This window comes from Typopeltis vanoorti, chromosome 1 (assembly GCF_054136105.1).
Source record: "Typopeltis vanoorti isolate ZY-2024b chromosome 1, IOZ_Tvanoo_1.0, whole genome shotgun sequence".
In the NCBI taxonomy this organism is placed as follows: domain Eukaryota; kingdom Metazoa; phylum Arthropoda; class Arachnida; order Uropygi; family Thelyphonidae; genus Typopeltis; species Typopeltis vanoorti.
The window spans coordinates 19,101,429-19,125,111 of NC_143549.1; the positions used below are offsets into that span (position 1 = coordinate 19,101,429).

Consider the following 23,683-nt stretch of genomic DNA (forward strand, 5'->3'; position numbering starts at 1 on the left):
GGCTCTATAAGATGATCTAACACTCTTATACCCTGAGTCTTCTGTAACATTCTTGCATCAAGTAATTATCTCTCAATAAGTGAATAAATTCCATTTCCTTCTTGCCATGTGATCTCTCTCCTCCTTCTAATCCAGTGCTTTCCAAACTTCTGGATGTCAGGGCCCCCCCTTTGCAAAAATTAAAATATTTCACGGCCCCCCTTGAAAAAAAATGTAATAGAGAGATATATTATTATAATATTTATTGTATTTATATTCAATACAAAACATACACAGCGAATATTGCAAAAATCAAATGCATATATTACATTTTTTGCCTCTTACCATTTGGTTCTGAAGACGATGCGGGCTGTTCTGGTAAAATATGAAATACTGTCCCTTTTTTTTTTTTTTGTTTTTGAGTCTGTTTCTGCTTCTGATTGTTCGCGGGAATTTTTTTTTAATTTTTTTATCGGCCACTTCTCCATCTCAGGGTTAAATTTTTTTAACGTAAAATAGATCAAATAATATCACCGATACTGGTACACCACGGACTGATAACATGAAATTAGTGAATATTACCTGAATAAGGGAATCCCTGGACCAGGAACATTTTTCTCTTTTGGAACTTTTCTCCCTTTAAGGTAATTAAGCCTAACGCGAAACAGACAGCAAAGGCAGGTTATTGAAACGTGCATATGATTGGTGCGATATTAACAAAAGATCGCACAATCGAAAGATAAAAGCATAGCTGACAATTGAGTTGAAATGCTAACTCTCTTCAACCGAATTCCATATGTGAAACTGCCATAACATTCATTATATATATATATATATATATATATATATATATATATCTATATATATATACAACATTTTATCTAATTAATGATAATAGTTTTTAGTTAGATACTGTGTTTGCCCATGCAACATATGGTTTTGTTTCAGTCTATACAGATAGTTTCTGTATGAGGGGACATGTGATTCATTAATTGGTGTGTTTTTATCCCAGTTGTCTCTAATTGCACTATTTGTTGAGAAATATATTACACAGACTCCTCATACCTTATTCACTGGCATAATAAAAGTACTTGTTTTTATTGCCTCTGCAGTATAGTGGTTGTTAGGGAGGGGTGTTGTTTACCACTGCAAGGGAGTTACTATCTCCCCACATGAACTTGTTTAAGCTTTTTTTCATGTGTGAAGTATATGCGAAACTTTTATTGGTAACAGAAAACTAACTCGGATGACAGTGATAATATAAAATGAGTTTTGATATGTATATCAAGTCAATATCAACAGTCTCTGATTACGAATGCGTGATGAAAGGGACAGGAAGATTTGGAGCTTCCCTGGAGAGCATTCGAAGTGAATACAATTAACCACTGCTTTGAAATTAAACATACGAATAAACAATATTTACTAACATTCATTAAGCGCCGAAATACGCAGGAAGCAAAGTTTGTGAACCAACACCAATGTGTGAATTTTTGCATTAAAATATAAAAAATAACAAAAAAGAAATAATAAATAATAAAAGTTAAATACGTTTCTTTTAAAATAAAAAAAAAAATCTACTTAGTCTTAAAACATTTTAAATTTGTTTTCATTATTTCACAGCCCCCTCAACAAAACCTACGGCCCCCAAGGGGGCCGCGGCCCACAGTTTGGGAAGTGCTGTTCTAATCTATGTCCTGAAGTCTCTCATAATAATTGATCAACTTGCACTCATTGTACTAATATGTTGATGCATTTCTTCCACATCATTCCAGTAACCCTGTCTTATAAGAGAAACTAATGTAACACATTTATTTAAAAATATTCTTAATATATAACAGTGTAGAACATGCAACTGTGTACAAATCATGTTAAGACTTGTTGAAACGTGCCTTAGCCATATCAGCATGTGGGTGATATAAAAGCATGGCTTGTTGCACTCACTTCCACAGTGCATAATTATCATTTCAATTGTAAACGTGTGTCACCTACCACCTATTATTTTGTTAAAAATGGCAGAGCAACATGCTATTTCGGAATCCATGACTTGGAGAGCCATTGGTTGATTAGAAGCTGGACAAATGCAGGAAGTTGTCACTCAAGCATGTCATGTATCTCAAAGCGTAACTTCGTAACTTTGGAATCACTTTCTGGAGACAGGAAATGTTTGCCGGAGACAACGTCAAGGTCACCCATCATCAACAACTCCAAGAAACGATCAGTATTTGTCATTACTTGTCAGAAGAAATCGAACATTTAACGCAACACAACTTCAAGCGAACTTGCCGCAGCAACAGGGAAGCTGGTATCAACAAAGACAGTACGAAACAGTCTTCATGCCATAGGTTTATGTGTTCGAAGACCAATGGTTTGCATTCCAGTTACTGCAAATCATAAAAGAGCCTGAATTTCGGCACAGGAACAGCACAATTGGACAAATGAGGATTGGGCTCTCATGCTTTTTAGTAGCGAGTCCAGGTTCAGTCTGCAACCAGATAACCGACGTATCTTGATATGCGTGAAAGTGGAACAAGAAATAATCCACAGTTTGTTCGTGAAAGACCCCAACATCAAGGTTGGAGTTTGATGGTGTGGGATGGAATAAGTATAGGTGGCCATTACTGATCTCTATTTTATCAGAAATGGTTCCTTAACATCCCAAAGGTATCGCAATGAGATTCTGGAGCCTATATTTCGTCCATATACTGCTGCAATTGACCAAGAATTCATTTTTATGGATAACAATGCTCGTCCACTCTGTACAAATTTGGTACAAGAGTGGTTTGAGTAAGAAGGTATTGAACAAATGGACTGGCCTGCTTGTTCACCGGATTGTAATCCAATCAAACATGCCTGGGATGCTTTAGGTAGGTGCATTTCTGCTCAACTGGTGTGACCACAATCACTTTAAGAGCTTGAAATTGCTCTCACAGAAGAGTGGAGAAATATCCCACAAGAACTGTTCGACCATCTTATCTGTTGAAAGTTTATTTTCCACTTGGTTAGAGTATAATAAATTTAGTTTAATCCTTTATCCAAGTGTGTTCAGGCGCAAACTTTGTTTGCTCACACTTGGATAAAGGATTAAACTAAATTTATTATACTCTAACCAAGTGGAAAATAAACTTTCAACATCTTTCTCTAAATCCAGAGTAACTTATTAAAAAAGGGTGGCACACCAATTGGCAATTCCTATAGGTGGAGATGACCTGCTAATGCTTCTGCCTGATATCTCGACTTGGGCCTGGCTCCCACTGAAGAGACCTCAATAAAGGTCGAAACCGGTCTGGGTAGTGGCCCTTCCCTTAATGCATAACAATAGACATATCCGCAAGGAGATGTGTTTTGCATTATAGGAGATACTAGGATAGGAGTGTTGGTAGCTTGCTCCACCTTTGCAACGAGTTGCCCTGGTGTGTACCACCTTAACCCAGTCCTGAAGATACTTTCAGGCGCAAACTTTGTTTGCTCACACTTGGATAAAGGATTAAACTAAATTTATTATACATCTTATCTGGTCCATGCAATCAAGATGTGCTGCTGTTTTGGCTGTTAATGGAGACCATGCACCCTATTAAAAGTTAACAAAAGCATCTTTGGCTATTCTTGTTAATATTATTTCACGCTAAAATGTATAATTTGTTCAATTTGTAATAAATATCGATTATTTAAACAACATCTCATCAATTACACCCTATTCATAAGTAAGAAATATTTATTCATGTATAAAGTACCCAATAGTTATAATTATTTGCAGAAATTTATAATTGTCTGACAGAAACTAAAATATCCCCTAATTGTTTTGAGCAGTACAGAAACTTCATCCTGAATCGACCATCTTATTCAATATTTTTGCTTGAGAGACTTTTTTGCTAGATTCTGCACTTTTCGGGTCATTTGCTTCACAGGTGCCTTTACACACACACGCGCACGCCTGCATCTGCCCTAATTTCTTTAGTTTTCACTTAACACACTCTCAGTGAACAATGCTCTCTCTAGATGCCTAATTCCAAATCCATTTAAGTACAACCCATCAGTAGTGTACAAATTATTACATCTATCAAACTCAGGCCATATGTCGACAAATCTACATCATTCCTTTTACACGACCTGCATATTTATTCATTAGCTATCATTGCCCTCTTTATCAGTTTACCTCTATCATAGCACATAGAAGAAGACTCACACACATCACTTTTTTGCTCATATCATAATCTAAAATCACTACTATTAGATTCTTAATAAATGATAAATGAAGCCTAAACTTGGTGTAGAATTAAACCAGAGGTGTCTAGTACATAAGCACTGCGACACTGCAGCACCCGAAGGAAAAAAAAAAATGAGAAAATTAAATTTTGTTTGTGTTTATAAATAATAATAATGCTTACAACATTATATAAATGCAATACAACCTGTTAAAGGTTACAGTTCATGTTTCGACAGTGATTGAACAGTTAATAATTGGAATTGTTCGAATAACACTTTAGATTACGAAACAGATACACTGCGATCTAACGCAGTGTCAGAATTATCATGTTCAACCAATCGCAGCAAGACTCGCCGATATTCTCATTGCATATAACTAGTGAATCTGACACTGCTCTTTGGGCAGTGTAAGCTTGCCTACATTATTCTTTATTGGTGCGTATTCGTGGTGAGGGTGAACTATTTTTTGCAAATCTTATTTTATTCTGTTAAAATAGCATATAATTATTTATTATAGATACAGGCTGAATTATGACGAGTGTCACTGTTGAAAATATGAAAATAATTATATTTTTTCAATTATCGTTACACGAAACAAATGCACTGTGATCTAACGCAGTGTGAGAATGATCATGCCAATTGCAGCTAGACTAGCCGATATTTGTTTACCCTTGACACTGCTCATTTGGGTAGTGTATCGATGTGCATTATTTCTGTGAGATATGAAACTTTTAATATTGGTGTTTGTAAGTGGTGAAGTGAAATATTTTTAATAAAGCAATTTTTTAACATGTAAATTTATTTATTAATAAATTGGTTACTGATTAGGAAAAAAATAATTTTTTTAAAATTTAATTTTGTATATGCAGCACCCTCACATAAAATGTTCACTGGCCGCCACTGAATAAAACCTTAGTTTTTGTTGTTACACTGAGTGTTTGGGGGGGGGGGAGCATTTCTGAGGCTTCTTTAAATTTTCTTATATAACAGTATAATAGTTATGATCAGTGTATGGCATTTCTGTTTTTACCAAATTACTCAATGGCCTGTGCTTGTTGTGTGAAAGGTTAATTCCGATCTATGCTTCCTTTTTTATTCAACAACCTCTGCATGTTCTGATATGCAGATCTCTCAGAATCATTCTGTTGGAGTGGAAAGAGGGTAAAATTTTTTTTTCACTGCCTAAAGATGGTGATAACACTGTAGCTTCAAATTATAGGCCAAAGTGAAGTTATGGTGAGAGTAGTAGAGAAATTGATGAGAAGTAGGATACAGAATGGGTTGAAAACAGCAGTATTCTTCATGGTTATCAGCATGGGTCTGTAAAGGGGGAGATCATATTTTTACTAAATTACTTATATACTATAACAAGGCGACAAATACTCTGGACGGGAGAAATGCATATACAGTATGCACTGGGATTTTGAAAAAACTTTTGATAGACTCCCACAGGAGAAACTATTAAATAAATTGAAACAGATGGAATCACATAAAAGACTTCTGAGTTGGATCAAAGTTGTAGTATCCCAAAACAGGAAGGTCACTAGTAGTGTACCACAGGGGGTCAGTTTTGGCACCATTGCTGTTCAATTTGTATATTTATTGGGATGGGTTTAACTAGTGATATGCAGATGATGCAAAACTGGGTTGAGCAATGAAGAAGCAAGTAGATCTCATGACATAACAGGCGGACTTGAACAGATTGCATAAATGGGCAGGTAAGTGGAACTGCAGTTCAATGCTGCAAAGTATAAGGTTTTGAAATTTGGTAAGAAACAATAGGATGCAAAGTATACATTTAATGGGAGAAAACTTTCAAGCTGTAAAAGTGAGAGGAGACCTTCACATAGCCTTTAAAGGAATGCAGAGAAACGACCAGGGCTTCTGACCTAATGTCCAATCCTCACCTTCTCGTGGTGCACCGTTTGGTATCTATTTGGATACTGAACGAACGAGGATGGGCTGGCAATTTGGGATTTAGCCGACCAAATTGTATTCTTATTGGTTAAACCAAAATAAAAAAAGTGATGGTATAACATGACAAAATTTCATGCTGGTTGGGGCTTCCCCCGGCTAAACAAGGCCCCCGTTGTTTTTGTCAGGGAACCAGGGCGAACAGCGAAAAGTCAGCTATTGGAACAAATTTGAAAACAAACCCCAAATCAACATCACCGGAGTTAAAGATCGGTACTATCAACATAAGAAGCCTGAATGGCAAAGAAATGGAGCTAGCTGAGGAATTAGATAAGTACCAGATCGACATCATAGGGGTGACTGAAACAAAAAAGACAAAAACTGGCGAGATCTTTCTGAGCAATAAATACAAAATGTTATATTCGGGCAATGACAATCAAGGAAAAGAAGGAGTAGCCATAGTATTCAACACAAAATACGAGGCTCATCTTCTTGAATGGCAGCCAGTCTCAAGTAGAGTAATGGGCAAATATGAGAATGGGGAACTGGACAATGAGACTTATTTGTGCCTATGGTCCCACAGAAGGTGCTACTAAGGTAGCAGTGGAGGAATTTTTTGAGGCTTTAGAAAAAGCAACTGACACAATGAAAAAGGAAAAGTTGGTCCTTGTTGGGGATCTAAATAGCAGAGTAGGAAATGATTGTGAGACATACAAAAATATTTTGGGAAAATTTGGAGAAAAGAGCAAAGCTAATAATAATGGCAAATATCTGTTGGATTTCTGCTCAGGACATGGACTGGTTATTACTAACACCATGTTCCAACATAAAAATGTGTACAAATTCACATGGAGAGAAGAGGCAAGCAATAAGAAAAGTCTCATTGACTATGTTATTGTTCATAGTGATGTTTTCTCCATGGTGCAGGACACCAGAGTGTACAGAGGATTTGAAATTGGAAGTGATCACTATTTAGTCTAGAGCAGGATAAAATTGAATTTCATATTGAAAAGAATAACATGTAAGAAAGTTTTAAAGTGAATAAAAGTTGTGCAGCTCTCAGATGTGAACTGTAGACTAATATACACAAAGATTATTGAAGAAAAAATCAAAGAGTTTGAGAACAGTAATCAAACGTTGGAGATTCAGTGGCAAACTCTGAAGAAAACATTGATTAATTCTGCCAGAGAGGCATGCGGTGAGGTCATCTGCAAGGATAAAAAAATCAGAACTCCCTGATAGAGGCAGTGAAGGAAAAGAAGAAAGCATATCAAAAGTTCCTGGCAAATAAGTCAGCTTGTGCTCTTAGAGAATACAGAGACAAATGCAAGAATGCTAAACATTGTGTAAAACTAGTTAAACAAAAGTCATGGGAGGACTTTGGCAAGAATATAGAAAATAAATATTAAGAAGGTGGCAAAATATTCTGAAGGTTGTTGAAGAAGCTTAGTAATGGAGGAAAGAGTGCTGTAAAAGGAGTTAGAGATGATAAAGGTGACATGAAAAAGGGAGAAAAAGATATCCTTGGAGTATGGAGTAATTACTTAGAAAAACTGCTATATGAAACAAGCAGTGATGACAGCACAGTGGTAAAAAACACTGACCAGGCATGCAGTCAGGAATACATATCCATACTTGAAGTAGAAAAAGCCATCAAAGGCTTGAAATGTGGAAAGGAAGCAGGGGTAGATGATATTCGACCAGAAATGCTGAAGTATGGTGGTATAAGAGTCTTACAGTGGCTTCACTGCATAGTTCAGAAAGCCTGGACAGAGGGACGAATTCCTGATGATTGGAGTAGAGCTCTCATAGTACCCATATATAAAAAGGGAAATAAAACAATGTGAGAATTACAGAGGTATTTCCCTACTAAGTGTTCCTGGGAAGATCTATGCAAGTATACTTGAGAAACATTTGGGAAGAAAAGCTTGGTGAAGAACAAGCTGGATTCATGCCAAATAGAGGCTGTCAGGATCAGATCTTCACTTTACGACAAATAGTCGAGAAAGCATGGGAATATAACAGAGATCTGTATTTAAGTTTTGTTGATTTGAAAATGGCATACGACAAGGTTCCTCCAAGAGAGAAGCTATTCAATACGCTACAGTTATATGGTGTCAATGGGGCATTATATCAAGCAATACTTAGTCTTTATTTGAGTTGTAAGTCGGCAGCTAGAATTGAAGTACAGGACGATGGTTTAATGTTAAATCTGGTGTGAGACAAGGAGTTACATTATCCCCTCTGTTATTCATTATCTATATGGATCACATTATGAAGGAAAGTGGTATTAAACATGATATCAAAAATTGGAGATGTTAATGTCAGCTCTTTGCTTTATGCAGATGATGTTATACTTCTAAATAAATCCGCTACAAGTCTGCAAGATTCTCTGACTAAATTGGATAGCTGTTGTAATAGATACGGTATGAAGGTCAGCAATAAAAAGACAAAGACAATAAAAATAGGCAGAATCACTGAAAATGTCAACTGTGTTGTGAATGGAGAACCTGTGGAACAAGTGAAACATTTCAGCTATTTAGGCACGATTTTTAGTGAAGATGGTAAATTAAATATAAAAATAGACAACAGAATCAGCAAAGCTGGTATGGTGGGAAGTCAATTGAATAAATTCATATGGAATAAGAGAGAAATTAGTCGGAACGCTAAATTAGCTGTATACAAGACAGTGTTCAAACCAGTTTTAACTTATGGATCTGAGAGTTGGGTCAGAAGTAAAACACTTGACCAAAGATTAGAGACCGCAGATATGAGAGTCCTGAGAAAGATTATAGGCATGAACAGATGGCATTAATGGCAATATCATATTAAAAACAAGGATATTAGGAAAGAATTTGACATTGTCAACATCCAGGAATGCGTTAGCAGAGCTAATCTCAGGTGGTATGGTCACTTAAACAGAATGGGCAAAGAAAGATTAGCAAAACAAGTGTTCTCTGCCAGGTTGGCAGCAAAACGACCCAGAGGAAGACCAAGATATAGGTGGATTGATACAGTACAAAGTGCCTTAGATGATAGAAATATAAGATCTGATAATATTGGAGTCTTGACAAGTAAGAGACTAGTTTGGAGAGAAATTGTAGATAGGAAGTTAATAATGATGTAATTTTTTTCATGTAGTACTGTCATATCCTGTACACCCCCTTGAGGGTACATGGCAGGAATTTGATGATGATGGCGAACTTTCAAGGAGATAGAGAAGATGAGAGATCTGGGAGCAGTGGTGGACAAGGACCTGAAATTCAATGGCCACATTGCACAAGTTGTGAAGACACATTGTAATGGCAATCATGAGAAGGACAATGATATGCAGAAATAAAGAGGTCATAATTTGGAGGTGGCGCCAGTGTCCTTGGTGAATGTGGCAGTCGTGTTTATTTAGTCTAGAAAACGTGTTTTTAAATTTAAATATAGTGTGGCTTTTTGTCTCAAATTGTGCTGCAGTTGTGCATCGGTTAGATACAAGTGTCCTTCAGTGGTGTTATTTTGGAACTGTGTTGTATATATTGTGTTTTCACTGCCGTTTGTTTCACTACTTCAACGTGTAAAGATGGCGTCCAACAAGAAACGTATGTCAGCAGTATGCAGGACTTCTACTTCTACGTGAAAGGCTGGCTCAGCGTTAGATTTTTCGCAATGGATGCGTTGCATAAACTGCTACATGTATGCGCCGAAGAATGTGAAGGATCTGTGGTTGGTCTGGCTAAATGAAAAGAACAAAAATGTCGACATATGTGAGAAGTGTCGGGATAGGCTAGAGCGTTTAGGAATGGAAGCTGACATCGGGACCATAGCAGAAGAACTTCAGCGGGAGTTCATGAAAATGAAAAATGACCTTCATCTTCTGTATGAGGAATTGGAAGTGCTCAGTAAGGAGATACTGGAACTTAAAACTGAGTTTAACGTGTTAAACAGAAAAATTAGGACTATAGAGATTACTTTAGCTGAAGTAACTAGAATAGGATTATGTATGGGTGAGTCTTTGGTTAATGATGTAGTAATAAATAGTATGGGAGTGATTGGGAGTCAACGAAATAAAACCACCTGTGGCCTAGAAGAAATGAGATGTCGTGAGAGTGGGGAGGGTAAGTAATAGAGCGTTGAGTAATGAAATTAGGAGAGTCATGCTGAATAGCGTAGAAAATAAGTCCATGAGTGACACTTGTGTGGACTTGAATAAAGTTAAGAGTGGTAAGATATATGGTGATTCTATGATTAAGGGTATGGAGAGTGGTATGCAAGGGGAGTGCTTGGCTGCTGGGACAATAGAAAGAGTGGCTTTAGCAATAAAGAGAGGGCATGAAGCAGACAAGATGATAGTTATGGTGGGTATGAATGACCTGAGTGGGAGTATAAATCGGGTAGGAAAAGATTTAAGAACATTGTTAGATATTGAGAAAAGGGAAAAGTGTCAATGGGAGGATAGTGTGTGTGTTGCCTCGTTTTGACAATTACGAGTAAAGTAGACAAGCGATGATAATGAATGATATGATTGCAAGAATGTGCAAAAAAAGAGGTCTGGAATTTGTTGATTTGGAGTGTGTTTGAAGAAAAAAGATAGTTGTATGCTAGAGATGGGCTGCATCTGAACATGGAAGGACATAAGCGACTGAAGAAGTTACTGTTTTCTGAACAAGTTGAAGAATATTGAAAAGGTTTTCTGAATATTGAAAAGGTTGAGTGTAAGAGAGGGAAGCTTTAGCACTGATTGTATATTTATTGATCCTTATACGCAGAATAAATTGCAGAAGAGAGGGGATAAAAATCGGCATGGGACTACTGAAATTAGTGACTTATATATCAGTTCTAAAGCCAGTACAAGATCTAGAGGGAATCTGCAATTTTTGTATACCAATGCAAGAAGCATTCGAAATAAGAGAGAAGAATTTTTGGCATTAGTCAGTGCAATCTCACCAAAAGTTATAGGCATTAGTGAAACTTGGCTGTCAGCAGAAGATGTGGTCACTGGAATTGAAGTTGATGGGTTTTTTTCAGGGAGGATATAGAAGATACTGTTGATGATAGCTGATGTGTTGCAACCAAAGAAAGTAGTATATCAAGATGATAGACATGTGGATGATTCATTTGAGGCAGTCTGGTGTGAAATTGTGATCAATGTAACCAAATATACAGTTGGATGCTACTATAGGCCAGGGAGTACAGGGGGAGATATTGAATTCATGCATCAGCAAATTAGTGCAGGCTTAGTGATTATTATGGGGGATCTTAATTACGGTGATATCAATTGGAAGGAGGAAATATCACGTAGCAAAAAGGAAATGGAGTTCATACATCTTCTACGAGATAATTACTTGAAACAGAACATAACTGAAGGAACACGTGGTGTGAGAGTGTTGGACCTGGTTATTGGTTCAGAGGTTATATGCATAAATAAGGTGTTCTCGTTACCTCCAATTGGTGAAAGCGATCATGTGGAATTCACTGGGGAGGTTGCAAAATCTGTGGATTTTTCTGTTAAAAAGGAATATATTAAGAACTACAGGTTAGGCAATTATAACAAGCTTCGGAGTGAGCTTGTAGCCATTACATGGCAGAACATATTGCAGGGGAAAGATGTTAGCAGTGCATGGGATAAAATCAGCAGGTATCTGAGGAAAGCAATATCAGATTGTGTCCCCATGGTCAGGAAGTCAAACAAGGCAGGCGTTAGATGAATTAGCAGTAGAATCAAGCGTGATCTGCAAAAAAAGAAAATGTTATGGAGAATTTACAAGGAGAAAGGTGATCAGTACACCCATGAGCAGTACAAGGCTCAAGCTAGGAAGGTTACCAGCATGGTAAGAAAAGCTAAATAAGATTATGAGAAGACCTTAGCCAAAGAGATCAAGAGTAATCCCAAAGAGTTCTTCTGCTATGCAACAAGTAAAAGGAAGAATGACTTCGGAAGGATAACTTTAATGGGTGCTGATGGTATTGCGGTGACAAAATCAGATGTAATAGCCGAGTTACTGAGTGATCACTTTTCAAAAGTCTATCACCCAAGTGAGGATATCTCTGTACCTGTAGCAATAACTAATGTGAGAATTAAAGTTAATAAATCAGAAATACTTTATATTGCAAAATTTAAATGCAAACACTGCTGTATGCTTAGATGGAATATCAGCTCGGGTGTTGCATGAATGTGCAAATGAATTGTCAACCCCTCTTACTTGGATATTTAATTAAATTTGAACTCTGGTATGGTCCCTAGGGAGTGGAAGTTAGGCAAAGTGGTTCCTTTGCATAAGGGTGGCTCTAAAACTGCAATAGTCAATTACAGACCAATCACCATCTAAGGAGTAGTGGCAAAAGTATTGGAAAAGTTGGTTAAAGACAAAATTCAAGAATGGGTGGATCAGGATATGATACTCTATAGAGGCCAACATGGTTTTGTTAAAGGTAGATCCTGCCTTAGCAATCTATTAACTTTTCATAATAGAATGACATCTGAGTTAGACAAAGGAACTGGCTACACAGTGGTACTTCTGGACTTTGTTAATGCTTTTGACAGGATACCCCATGGAACACTGTTATGCAAATTGGAGCAGATGGGAATGGATACTAAATTGGTGATATGGATAGGAAAATGGCTCAGGGAGAGATACCAGAAGGTGGCGTATGGAGGAGCCAAGTTGAGGATAAGGCAGGTGACCAGTGGTGTGGCTCAGGGCTCTGTGCATGGGCCATTGTTGTTGTTGAATTTGTATATAAATGATATAGGAAATGGCTTACAGGGAGATATTCAGTTTTTGCTGATGATGCCAAGTTGGGTAGCGAAATAAAAAAATCAAGCTGATGTTGAAAGTTTGCAGGATGATTTAAATAAGCTGGTAGAATGGGCAAAAGATAATGGATGTCAGTTCAGTGTGGAAAAGTGTAAAGTCGTGCATTTTGGAATTAAAAGATTACCAGCTGTGTACTACATTGATGGAACAGTACTCCAAGAGATTGATGAGGCTAGGGACTTAGGGGCATTGGTAGATAGGCAGATGAAGTTCATGGGACACATTGCTAAGGTGTCCAAGATTGCACATAGGATTACTTGGTTGTTGAGGAACACACTGACATCCAGAGATAAAGAGGTTATTATTCCCCTTTATAGAGCGTTGATACTTCCACATTTGGATTACTGTGCTCAGGTCTGGTCACCTAGATTCCTTGGAGATGAGGAGGCTGTGGAGAGGGTTCAGAGAAGAGTGACCAAGTTGGTGAGATGTAAAAAATGCTCCCTACATTGATAGATTGAGAGCTTGTGGATTGCAGAGGTAGGTTGATAGGCAGAGAAGAGGGGATATGATAGAAACATTTAAATTACTGAAAGATTTTTATAGGATTGATGCAGGGGAAATGTTTCAGCTGTGTGATAGTGATGGAAAAACAAGAAGTCATCCCTGGAAATTAAAGAAGAGTGTGGTTAACAAGGGTGTCAGAACAAGGTTTTTTGCCTGGAGGGTGGTGAATGAGTGGAATTCATTGCCTGACTTAGTTGCAAGCTCTTCGTCTGTAAATGAATTCAAGAAGAGATATGACAGATATTGTTTTGCTGGTTTGGGTCTCCCGCGATGAGTCTAATGACTCCATGGAGATACCCGTAATAATAATAATAATGCCATTGTATAAGGTCTTAATCAGGCCTCATACAGATTATTGAGCATAGTTTTATTCACTGGGTTTTAATAGTGACAAGGATATGTTAGAAAGGTCCAGAAAAGATTCTGAAGGGGGTGGGAGGGGCATTGGTCTTTGGGAATGTGGAGTACATGACCGTATGAACATAATGAGAGAATATAAATTGCAAAGTCATGTGAGTTGGAAGAGGAGGGGAGGATTATGATTGAAACATATAAGCAAGTCACGGATTCTTACAGGTTGACATGGAAAGATTTTTTATAGAATGGTAGACAAGGTAGAAGAGGCCATCACTGGAAACTATATTATTATCCTAAGATGCTATGGAGTCAAAGACTCACCTAGGAGGTCCTTGTGTCATACACAAAGAAACCTCTTTGTATGTGTTTTTGTCTGAGTGTGTATGACAAAAGGAGGTCCTTCTGTCATACACATTCAAATTCTCTGCAGACATCGGAGCTTCAAGCAAGGCATTCCAATCATTCACAACTCCGCATGCAAAAATCCAGCTTCTCACTCCTTACTCACACCCTCCATATACAGCTTCCAGGGATGATCTCTGGTTCTCCCCTGATCTGCCACCATTTTCTGTAAAAAAATCTTCAACACAGATCCTATAACAACCACTTACTAACTTATAGTGTCTATCATTTTACCCCTCATCTTCCTATCCACTGGATAAATCCTTATGAAAACTAAATCTGTGCAGAGTAGTCCATGAGTAGCATAATTAGAGCCTTATACAATGGAACAAGAATCTCCTTACTTCTACAAGTCAGTCCTCCATATCATTCCAAGAATCTTTATGTTGTCCTCACAATGTTGGCAATGTGCATCTCCACCCACCCCCCTAAATTTCAGATCCTTCTCCACTATCATCCCAAGATCTTTTATTTCCTCCACCTCCAACAATATATCCCCACCGAGCATAAGTTCTACATCCTATCTTTGTTTCCTAAATTTTAAAACCTTACATTTTGAAACATTGAACTTTCATCCCAATATTTAATTTACCAAATTAAATATGGAAAGAGACAACAGAATTAGAAAAGCTGATATGGTAGAAAGTCAATTGAATAAATGTATGTGGAATAAGAAAGAAATTAGTCAAATACTAAATCAGCTGTATACATGGCAGTGTTCAAACCATTTTAACTTATAGATCTGAGAGTTTGGTTAGAAATAAAAATACTTCATCAAAGGGAGAGTTCAAAAAAATATTAGTGGAGTGAACAGATGACAAAAATGGCAGTATTACATTAAAAATGACAATATTAGGAAAGAACTTGCAATTGTAAACATTCAAAAAGGTGTTAGTAGAGCTAATCTCAAGTTATATGACCACTTAAATTGAATGGGAGAGAAAAGATTAGCAAAACAAGTATTCTTAGCCAAGTTGTTAGGAAAAAGACCAGAAGACCAAAGATGTAGATGGACTGATATAGTAAAAAAAAATAGCTTCAAAAGACAGAAATATAAGATCTAATAATACTGGAATCTTGACAGATTAATCTGGAGGAAAATTGTTGATTGGAAGTTAATAATGGTGTAAATTTTTCATGTAGTATTATCATAATTTTTCTGTATGTTCTCTGGGGGTATATATCACAAATTTGATGATGATTAGGTTGGTGATAGAGTGAGATAGAGGTGAAGAGAGTGAAATACTTAGTCAGATGTTACTATAAATAGTAATGTGGTAATGTGGAGAGTTACCAGAAAATATAAAATCAAATTAGCCAAGCAAATAAGTGAGCAACCAAGAAAAGTGATCATTATTGGTGAGTTTAATCATGGCAATATAGACTGGGATGATGAGATAGCAAGTGGAAGTAAAAAAAATGAGTTTCTTGAGTTTATGGGAGACAACTACTTCAGGTAGCATGTAACAGAGGGCACACAAGGATCGAGGGTCTTGAATTTCATCATCTCATCAGAGGATGTTATTATAAATGAGGTGTCAAATCTTCCTCCAGTTGGTGGGAGATTTGACACCTCATTTATCATCTCACATTTCATAATCACCTGTGGAACTACAAAGCTGATGATTATGAGATACTCAGGAGACAAACTGCAGCTATAGTATGGAATGAGGAGCTGGGTGGAAAGTAGATCAATACTGCTTGGGTGATCTTAAAAATCTGTCCAGCAGAAGCAACATCTAAATGTATTCCAAAGATCTGAAGTTTAAATAAGGTAGGTGTTACACATGCAATGCAGATAAAAAAGGCATTATGGAGGCAACATAAGAGGAGTGGTAATAATGAATTATGCAAGGAATACAAAGAACAGGCAAGGAGAGTGACTCAGTTGGTAAGGGTAGCAAAAGTTCAGTATGAGTGGTAGTTAACTAATGAAGACAAATTAAATCCTAGGAATTTCTTTCAATATGTAGCCAGCAAGAAAAAGAAGAATTATTATGGTAATATGGCACTGATTGGAAAAAAATGAAACAAGGACAACTACTGCAGAGGATGTATTTGAGATATTGAATGAGAAGTTCATAAAGGTTTTTCCTTCCTTGTGAATGTGATATCATGGAGAGTTTGAAGGAAGTGGATGATGATTAGGAGCAGAGGCTGACTGTGAGTGAGCAAGAGATATAGAGAATTAAGGTATAGAAATAGAGGTATGGAGAATTAAGCAAACTTAATATTAATAAGGCTGTGGGACTTGATGACATATCAATGTGTATTTTGAAGGAATGTACTAGGGAGTTGACATCCACCTTGACATATTTGTTTAATAGGAGTCTTAAACTGGATCGGGTTCCAAAGGAGTGGAAGGCAAAATTGTACCACTTCATAAAGGTTAAAAAATATCAAGCATCAAATTATAGGCCAATCTGTGTGTCAGCTGTTACAGTTAAATGTTTTCAAGACTGGTGAGAATCATAATCCAGAATTGGGTTGGCAACAATGGTATTATCTTTGATGAACAGCATGGATTTGGTAAAGGGAGGTAATGTTTAGTAATCTACTTACTTATTATAATAAGATGACAGCAGCATTGGACATGGAAGATGGATACACAGAAGTATACTTAAACTTTGTAAAGGCTTTTGATAGATTATTATTACATGATAAGTTGATAGTCAAACTAGAGAAGATAGGGTTGGATATTAGACTAGTGCAATGGATTGGAGATTGGCTGTCTGATAGGTATCAAAAAGTTGTGTATGGGGTGCAATATCATAGTGATGTGCCTCATTGGTCTGTTTAGGGCCATTGATGTTTATTCTGTATGTTAATGATATTGGTGAGGATTTTAATGAGGATATTCATTTGTTTGCAGATAATGCAAAGTTGGGAAGAACTATGAAGAGTAGAGCAGATGTTGTGGGCCTTACAAGATGACTTGAACAGACTGAGTGAATTGATTTGGAGGGTGTGGATGCCAGTTCAATGTTCCAATATAAAATGTTTTAAAATTTGGAAAACAAAGATGGGATGTAGAATTTACTTTTACTAGAATATATTGTTTTAGGTGGAGAGAATATGAGATCTTGGCAGTAAATAGATTCTGCTGCACAGATTTGGTTACCTGGCTTTCAAAAGGATGAGATGTTGGACAGAATCCAGAGGTAACTGATCAAAATAGCTCTCTGAATGATGATTATGAAGAAAGTTTGAGATAATGCAATTTGCAAGAGTCTAGTGGACAGTAGGAAGAGGAATGATATGATAGCGACATACAAGTTGGTAAAGGGTTGTTATGAGCTATGTACATGAAAAAAGCAAAAGGCATCTCCTAGATCAGTGATGGCAAACCTATGACACGCATGTCAGCACTGACACACTTGAGGTTTCAGGTGACACACCTTGGATGTTGAAAAATATTGGTATTCTGATGAAAAAACTAATTTCAGTAATTTCAGTTTATTAAATTAATTGTATAATATGAATTCATAGATTGTATATCAATGTCCTATTAAATAAATAGCCTAATATGATATGTATAAGTCACCATCTATGATTAAGTAGTTAAATTCATAATGCATGTATGCAAGTGGCACATCAGTAACGTCAATTTTAAAAAAAAAAAGATGTTTGACACACCTGGATAAAAAGGTTCGCCATCACTGTCCTAGATGAATCCGTGACTCCATGTGGTCTTAATAATATTTAATAGGCCTGTGTAGCTCAGTGGAATGGCACTTGTTTCCTCTGCACTTGGTCGCTCGAAGTTAGACTTAAGTTCAAGTCTAGTCGACAACTGGAGGAACTTTTTCTAAGCCTTTCTTCAACCAGTTCCCACATTAGTCAATCTCTGGCATGGGCAAGCAGGTTTTTTCCTCCCAGAAAATCTGGTTTTTCATCCCATAAATTCAAGAAAATCGACCATAATGCTCACATTATTTCAGACAGTAACATATCTTGTTAGGGTTAGGTACCGAGAGATGGCAGCACTTGTTTGCCAGCCTCTTCATCAGTGACTGCTATAATTAGTGATAGACATGGACCAGCTATCTCTGGTTGGCTACTGGTGGAGATTGAACTGCCTACTCAGTCTCCAAAAGCTAGATAGGGTATAAAGGCCTCGCCTACTCCCTATGATGGAATAAAAGGTGTTAGCTGATTTTTTTTCCGATAATATTTATCTATTCCTGTTTCAAAAATTTCAATATACTTTCTAAATTTTACAATGATGGAGAATGTTCAGCACTGTATACAAATCCTGAGTTTCGATTAAAGAATAAAATACAAATTAGTGTCACAAATGTAACCATTTATTTTTATTACATGTAACTAAAGTTTTACATGTAATTTTTAAATTTTAATTATAAAAGAAAATAAGCCAGCAAGGAGAGTTTGGTTAGTTTATATTATTATTATTATTACGTGACACCTCCAAGTAGTCCAAAAACTCATCGAGGGAGGTCACCTGCTCCACAGCTCTCCGTCTCCACTACTCAATCCACTAACTAAAATGAACAGCAACTACCATCATCATCTACACCAACACCATTAAATGGCCACCATCACCACCACTAGTATTTTACTGGAAATTAAATGAATATTAGAATAAATATGAAATAACTGTTGTAAACACAATCATAGATTGCAGTATATATTTCATCTATTTAATCAGATATGCAATTTAATTAGTAAAATGTAAAGTTGTACTGAACTTATTTTTCTAAATCTCTCACTGATGAGTTTAGTGGCATCAGTACCTTAACAAAAATAACAATAATATTAATTAATTAAAAATAATAATAAATATTCCTAACAGGAATCAAACTGTAACAGATTCAAATTCTTTGCATGAATAAAATATATATATATATATATATATATATATATATAGCCAACAACTATAATTCAAGTTTTAACGTGATTGTATTACATAATCTGGTATCTCTCTTCTAGAGACTAATCACAATAATTTTCATGCTACTTCAGGCAACCACTAAGCAAAACCTGTAGGTTACATATCAGAGATCTAATAACTCAGCCAGCCAAGCTTGTAAACTTGTATTTATGGCAAATTATTTGTCTTTACCATATTTATTTAAATAAATATGGCAAAGAATAGAGAATGAAAATACTAATATTTGATTTTATTCAAATTAAAAATATACAGGTCTAATAAATGCATAATCATCACCCACTTCTTTTATCATAGTAATCCTAACTGTTCCTTCCACAATGAAGTACATGCCATCTGCTTCATCTCCCTGTTAAAACAATATTTAATAATATATTATTTTAAAATCATAAATAATAATTTAAAATAATAAATAAATGTGAGGGATAGTACATAGTCTGAGAGTGAAATGAGTTTAAGACATGGCCTCAAAAGCTTTGTCTCAAGCACTTGGAGACTTCCAGGAGAAGTCTCAAAGTGCTCTCTGTTAATGTTGATAGACAAGCGATAGATTGGAGGAAAATTGTTGATTGGAGGTTGATAATGCTGTAACTTTTTCATGTAGTACTACTGTAATATCCTGTACTTCCCCCTGAGGGTATGTATCAGCAATTTGATGATGATATTAATGCAATATTTTAAGAGATTTATGGAGATCCAGTGGAAATAGGTCTTTTAGTAATTGTAAGGTTTCTGTTCTTACAACATTGGTGAACACCGATTAATGATGTTAATGAGTGCAAGTAAATCAGTAGGCTCTATTGTAATGTCTTTGAAGTGTAATGTTCTTTATACAAGAGGTTTTGCCAATGTAGACCAATATAAGCAAGTTTGCTAATATTTGAATAGAAATAAAGTTGGAGGAATACTTAGCATCACCAATAGGGCTCAGTAGTTAGCCAATTCAAACACATCAAGGATATAGAGAACAAAATAATACACAGAACAGGACTGGAAGCACATACAACTGAAACAAAACATCAAGCATTATGGCAACAAACCAAAATGCCCCACACAGATTCAATCCACAATCAGCTGCGATCAACTATCCTCAACAACACAATAGAAAACAAGAAGTAGATGATTTCACATCAAGTCTGGTCTGGTCTTCTCTAATTCAGTACAACACAGCACTTAGAAGTAGCTTGCAGCAGCTCACAAACCAGCAAACAACATCATAGCAAATGCATGGTTTCCAAACATCAAGTATTATGGCAATAAAAACCAAAATGCTCTGCATAGATTCAATCCACAATCAGCTGAGATCAACCATAGTCAACAGCACAACAGAAAACAAGGGGGTAGATGATTTTACATTGAGTCTGGTTTTCTCTAATTCAGTACAACACAACACACATGCAGTTTGCAGCAGACCATGAACAAGCAAACAATGTCATAGCAAATGTGTGCTTTCCATTGTTAATCCAATTTAAATATTTAATTACGTACATTACTTGTTATAGCCTGGTTTGTAGTTTACTCACATATTTCAATTGATGATGTGAAACAAGAATTCTCATGAAACTAGATGAGTAGTCCATAATTATTCTATTTGATCTGGTTCTTTCACTTGGAATAATACTGCAAAAATATTTCTCATATGTTCCATCTATACAGAAATCTATCCAGAAATATGTATCATCTAAACACAAATTTGACTGGTGATACAGAATTCAGATTCTACTCAAGAATCTAAGAATAGTCCATCAGGTAGAGTCGTAAAATATGGCCTGTTCCAAGTAATGCTGTTTTTTGTATGTATTATTATTGTTATATGAACATATCCACAGCTATATTTCATTTTGATGTGCTGGATTCCCAGCCACATCGGAATTAAAGGATATGAGACTGCAGATACAGCTGCCAGATCAACTATAAGCTTTTGTTCATGCTATTCATCAGTCCAATACACAGGCAACAGACTGCTTATAAGCTCAAAGTCAATTATCCAACAGCGATCATCATGGAACAATCAAACCAGAGTCTGAAGATTCATCTGATTTGATGGTTCATTGATTAAGGGATTTATTGGTGCAAGGGCAGCAAAAGTCATACTGTGCCAAACCAAAGGTTACAACAGTACTACAGATAAATTAGTAAATAACATGAAATTATTATTATTACTATCATCATGAGTATAAAGAATCTAAGACAACGCTATGTACTGTTACAAAGACACTATTTCAACAATTCTTACCACAATAACAGAGAAATGTACTGCATAACCAAACCAAACACAACCCTCTTCACAACCACGCATTATAGCAATTCGTATGGAGCAGCCATGAGGGAACATCTTATACCCACATTACTCAACTTTCCAAATAATATAAATAATATGAAGAATCTGAACAGTTACAGAACACTAAAAGCCGAACTATGGAAATTGTATCCACACACTTAGCAACAGTTACCATACATTTCACAAACAATATTAACTACAGTAACAAATGATAATAAAAAAATATTTTAAAAAAAAGTTTAGTTGATGAGAAGTATAGAAGCAGTGACATTTTTATGCTTTATGCTAATGCCAGAAGTATCTGGAATAAAGGAGATGAATTGGTGGCACTGATAGCATCATCCCGGCCAAAGATTATTGGGTTGATTACTGAGATGTGGTTGATGGAACATGATATAATAACAGAAATAGAAGTAGCAGGGTACAGCATTTTTTGGCAGGATAGAAGAGGAAAACGTGGTGGTGAAGTACTGCTTATGATAAGTGATGACTTATGTCCTCTAAGAGTGGAGGCTTTGAAAGGCAGTGACACTAATGGTTTTGAAAGTATATGGTGTGAGGTAGAGGTGGACAAGACAGAATATTTAGTGGAGTGTTGCTACAAGCAAAGTAGTAGAGGGTGGGAAGCAGAAGATGTTTAGGTAGTTGAGCTTGGCAAGTGCAAGAAGAATGAGTGTAATGGGAGATTTTAACTACAGCAGTATAAGTGGGGAAGAGGAAAATGCATGTAGTAATAAGGGAATGGAATTTCTAGAATTTTTGATGGACAAATGTCTTAGGCAACATGTAATAGAGGGAACAAGAGGTTCAAGAGTTTTGGATTTGGTCATAGCATAAGAAGAGCTGATAATAACTGAGATGACATCTCTCCCACCAGTTGGAGAGAGTGACCATATGGTTTTGACTTGGAAGATGAGGGAACATATGTAGAATTATAAGGTGGGTGATTATAATAGTTTTAGATATCAAGTTGGGGCAGTTCCATGGAGGGTGGAATTGGAAGGCCAGGATAACATCAGTGCTTGGGAAATTATGAAGGAATAGTTGTTAGGCAACAGTAAGTATTCCACAAGTGAAGAAGCTGACACAATTTGATGTAAAGTGGATGACAAACAATATCAAACAAGAACTGCAGGTGAAAAAGAGATTATGGAAGAGATATAAGAAGAGGGGTGGAGAGCAGATGCATGAAAAATATAAGACTCAGGCCAGGAGAGTGACTAGTATGGTGAGGAAGGCAAAATTGCAATAGGAGAAGAGATTGGCACTAAGATCTGATGATAATCCTAGGGAATTTTTTAGCTAGGTAGCCAGTAGGAGGAGAAATAATTGTCAAAGAATGATATTGTGGGATAAAAATGGGAATAGAGTGACTGATGCAGAGGACATAGTGGAGTTGTTCAATGAGCACTTTATTGAAGTAGAAGGTTTTAATACTAGAGAGGTAAGGCATGTTCAAGGTTTAGAGATTGAAGAGGGTGTTCCAAATACTGAGTACTCTGGATATCAGTAAAGCTGTGGAACTGGATGGTATTTCACCAAGTGTTTTGAGAGAATGTGCTGAAGAACTACAGCTCCTTTGTCCTGGCTTTTCAATGAAAGTCTGGCTACTTGAAAAGTACCCAAAGAATGGAAGGAAGGTAAGATAGTGCCATTGCATAAGGGTTGTAGAAGACTGGGAATGTCTAATTATAGGCCAGTTTGTGTGTCATCAGTAGCTATTAAGGTTTTGGAAAAATAGTGAGGGACTATATACAGCATTGGGAAGATGAGGGTAATGTTATCTGTGAGAATCGACATGAATTTGTTATGGGGCTCTTGCTTACGAAATACGATTGCCTTTTATCATAAAGTGACAAGAGCAGTCGATGAGGGAAAAAACACACACTGCCATTTTTTGGATTTTGCAAAGGCATTTGACAGTGTGCCACATGATAAGCTGATATTTAAGTTACAGCACATAAGTTTAGAAGTAGGGTTAGTCAACTGGATTCAAGATTGGCTCTCTGATAGGTATCAGAGAGTTGTGTATGGTGGGGCAGTATCAAGGAAGCAGAAGAATTACAAATGGGGTTCCACAGGGCTCAGTACTGGGACCTGTATTGTTCAAACTTTATATCAATGACATTGTCAATGGATTTTAAGGGGATATCCAGTTGTTTACAGATGATGTGAAGCTGGGAAGGGTTATTAGTAATAGTGCAGATTTGGCAACCCTTAAGAGGATTTGAATAAACTAGACAGATGGGTGAATGAATGGCGGTTGCGGTTTAATGCAGCAAAATATAAAGTCTTGAAGTTTGGGATACATCGATGAAAGACTGC

The 23,683-nt window shown here is 36.5% G+C and overlaps 1 protein-coding gene across 4 annotated transcripts in view; it reads right to left on the bottom strand.

The window, feature by feature from the left end:
- Nucleotides 1-23,683, bottom strand: part of LOC150109819 (cAMP-dependent protein kinase type II regulatory subunit-like) — a 487,212-nt gene that overhangs the window by 124,381 nt on the left and 339,148 nt on the right. For 3 of the 4 annotated variants that reach the window (XM_090413727.1, XM_090413646.1, XM_090413505.1), the window contains exon 10: nt 19,361-19,426. The exons of the other annotated variant lie outside the window; for it this stretch is intronic. In XM_090413727.1, the coding sequence (XP_090269853.1) occupies nt 19,361-19,426 (66 nt within the window). The remainder of the gene's footprint in view (nt 1-19,360; nt 19,427-23,683) is intronic. 4 annotated transcript variants of the gene reach the window in all.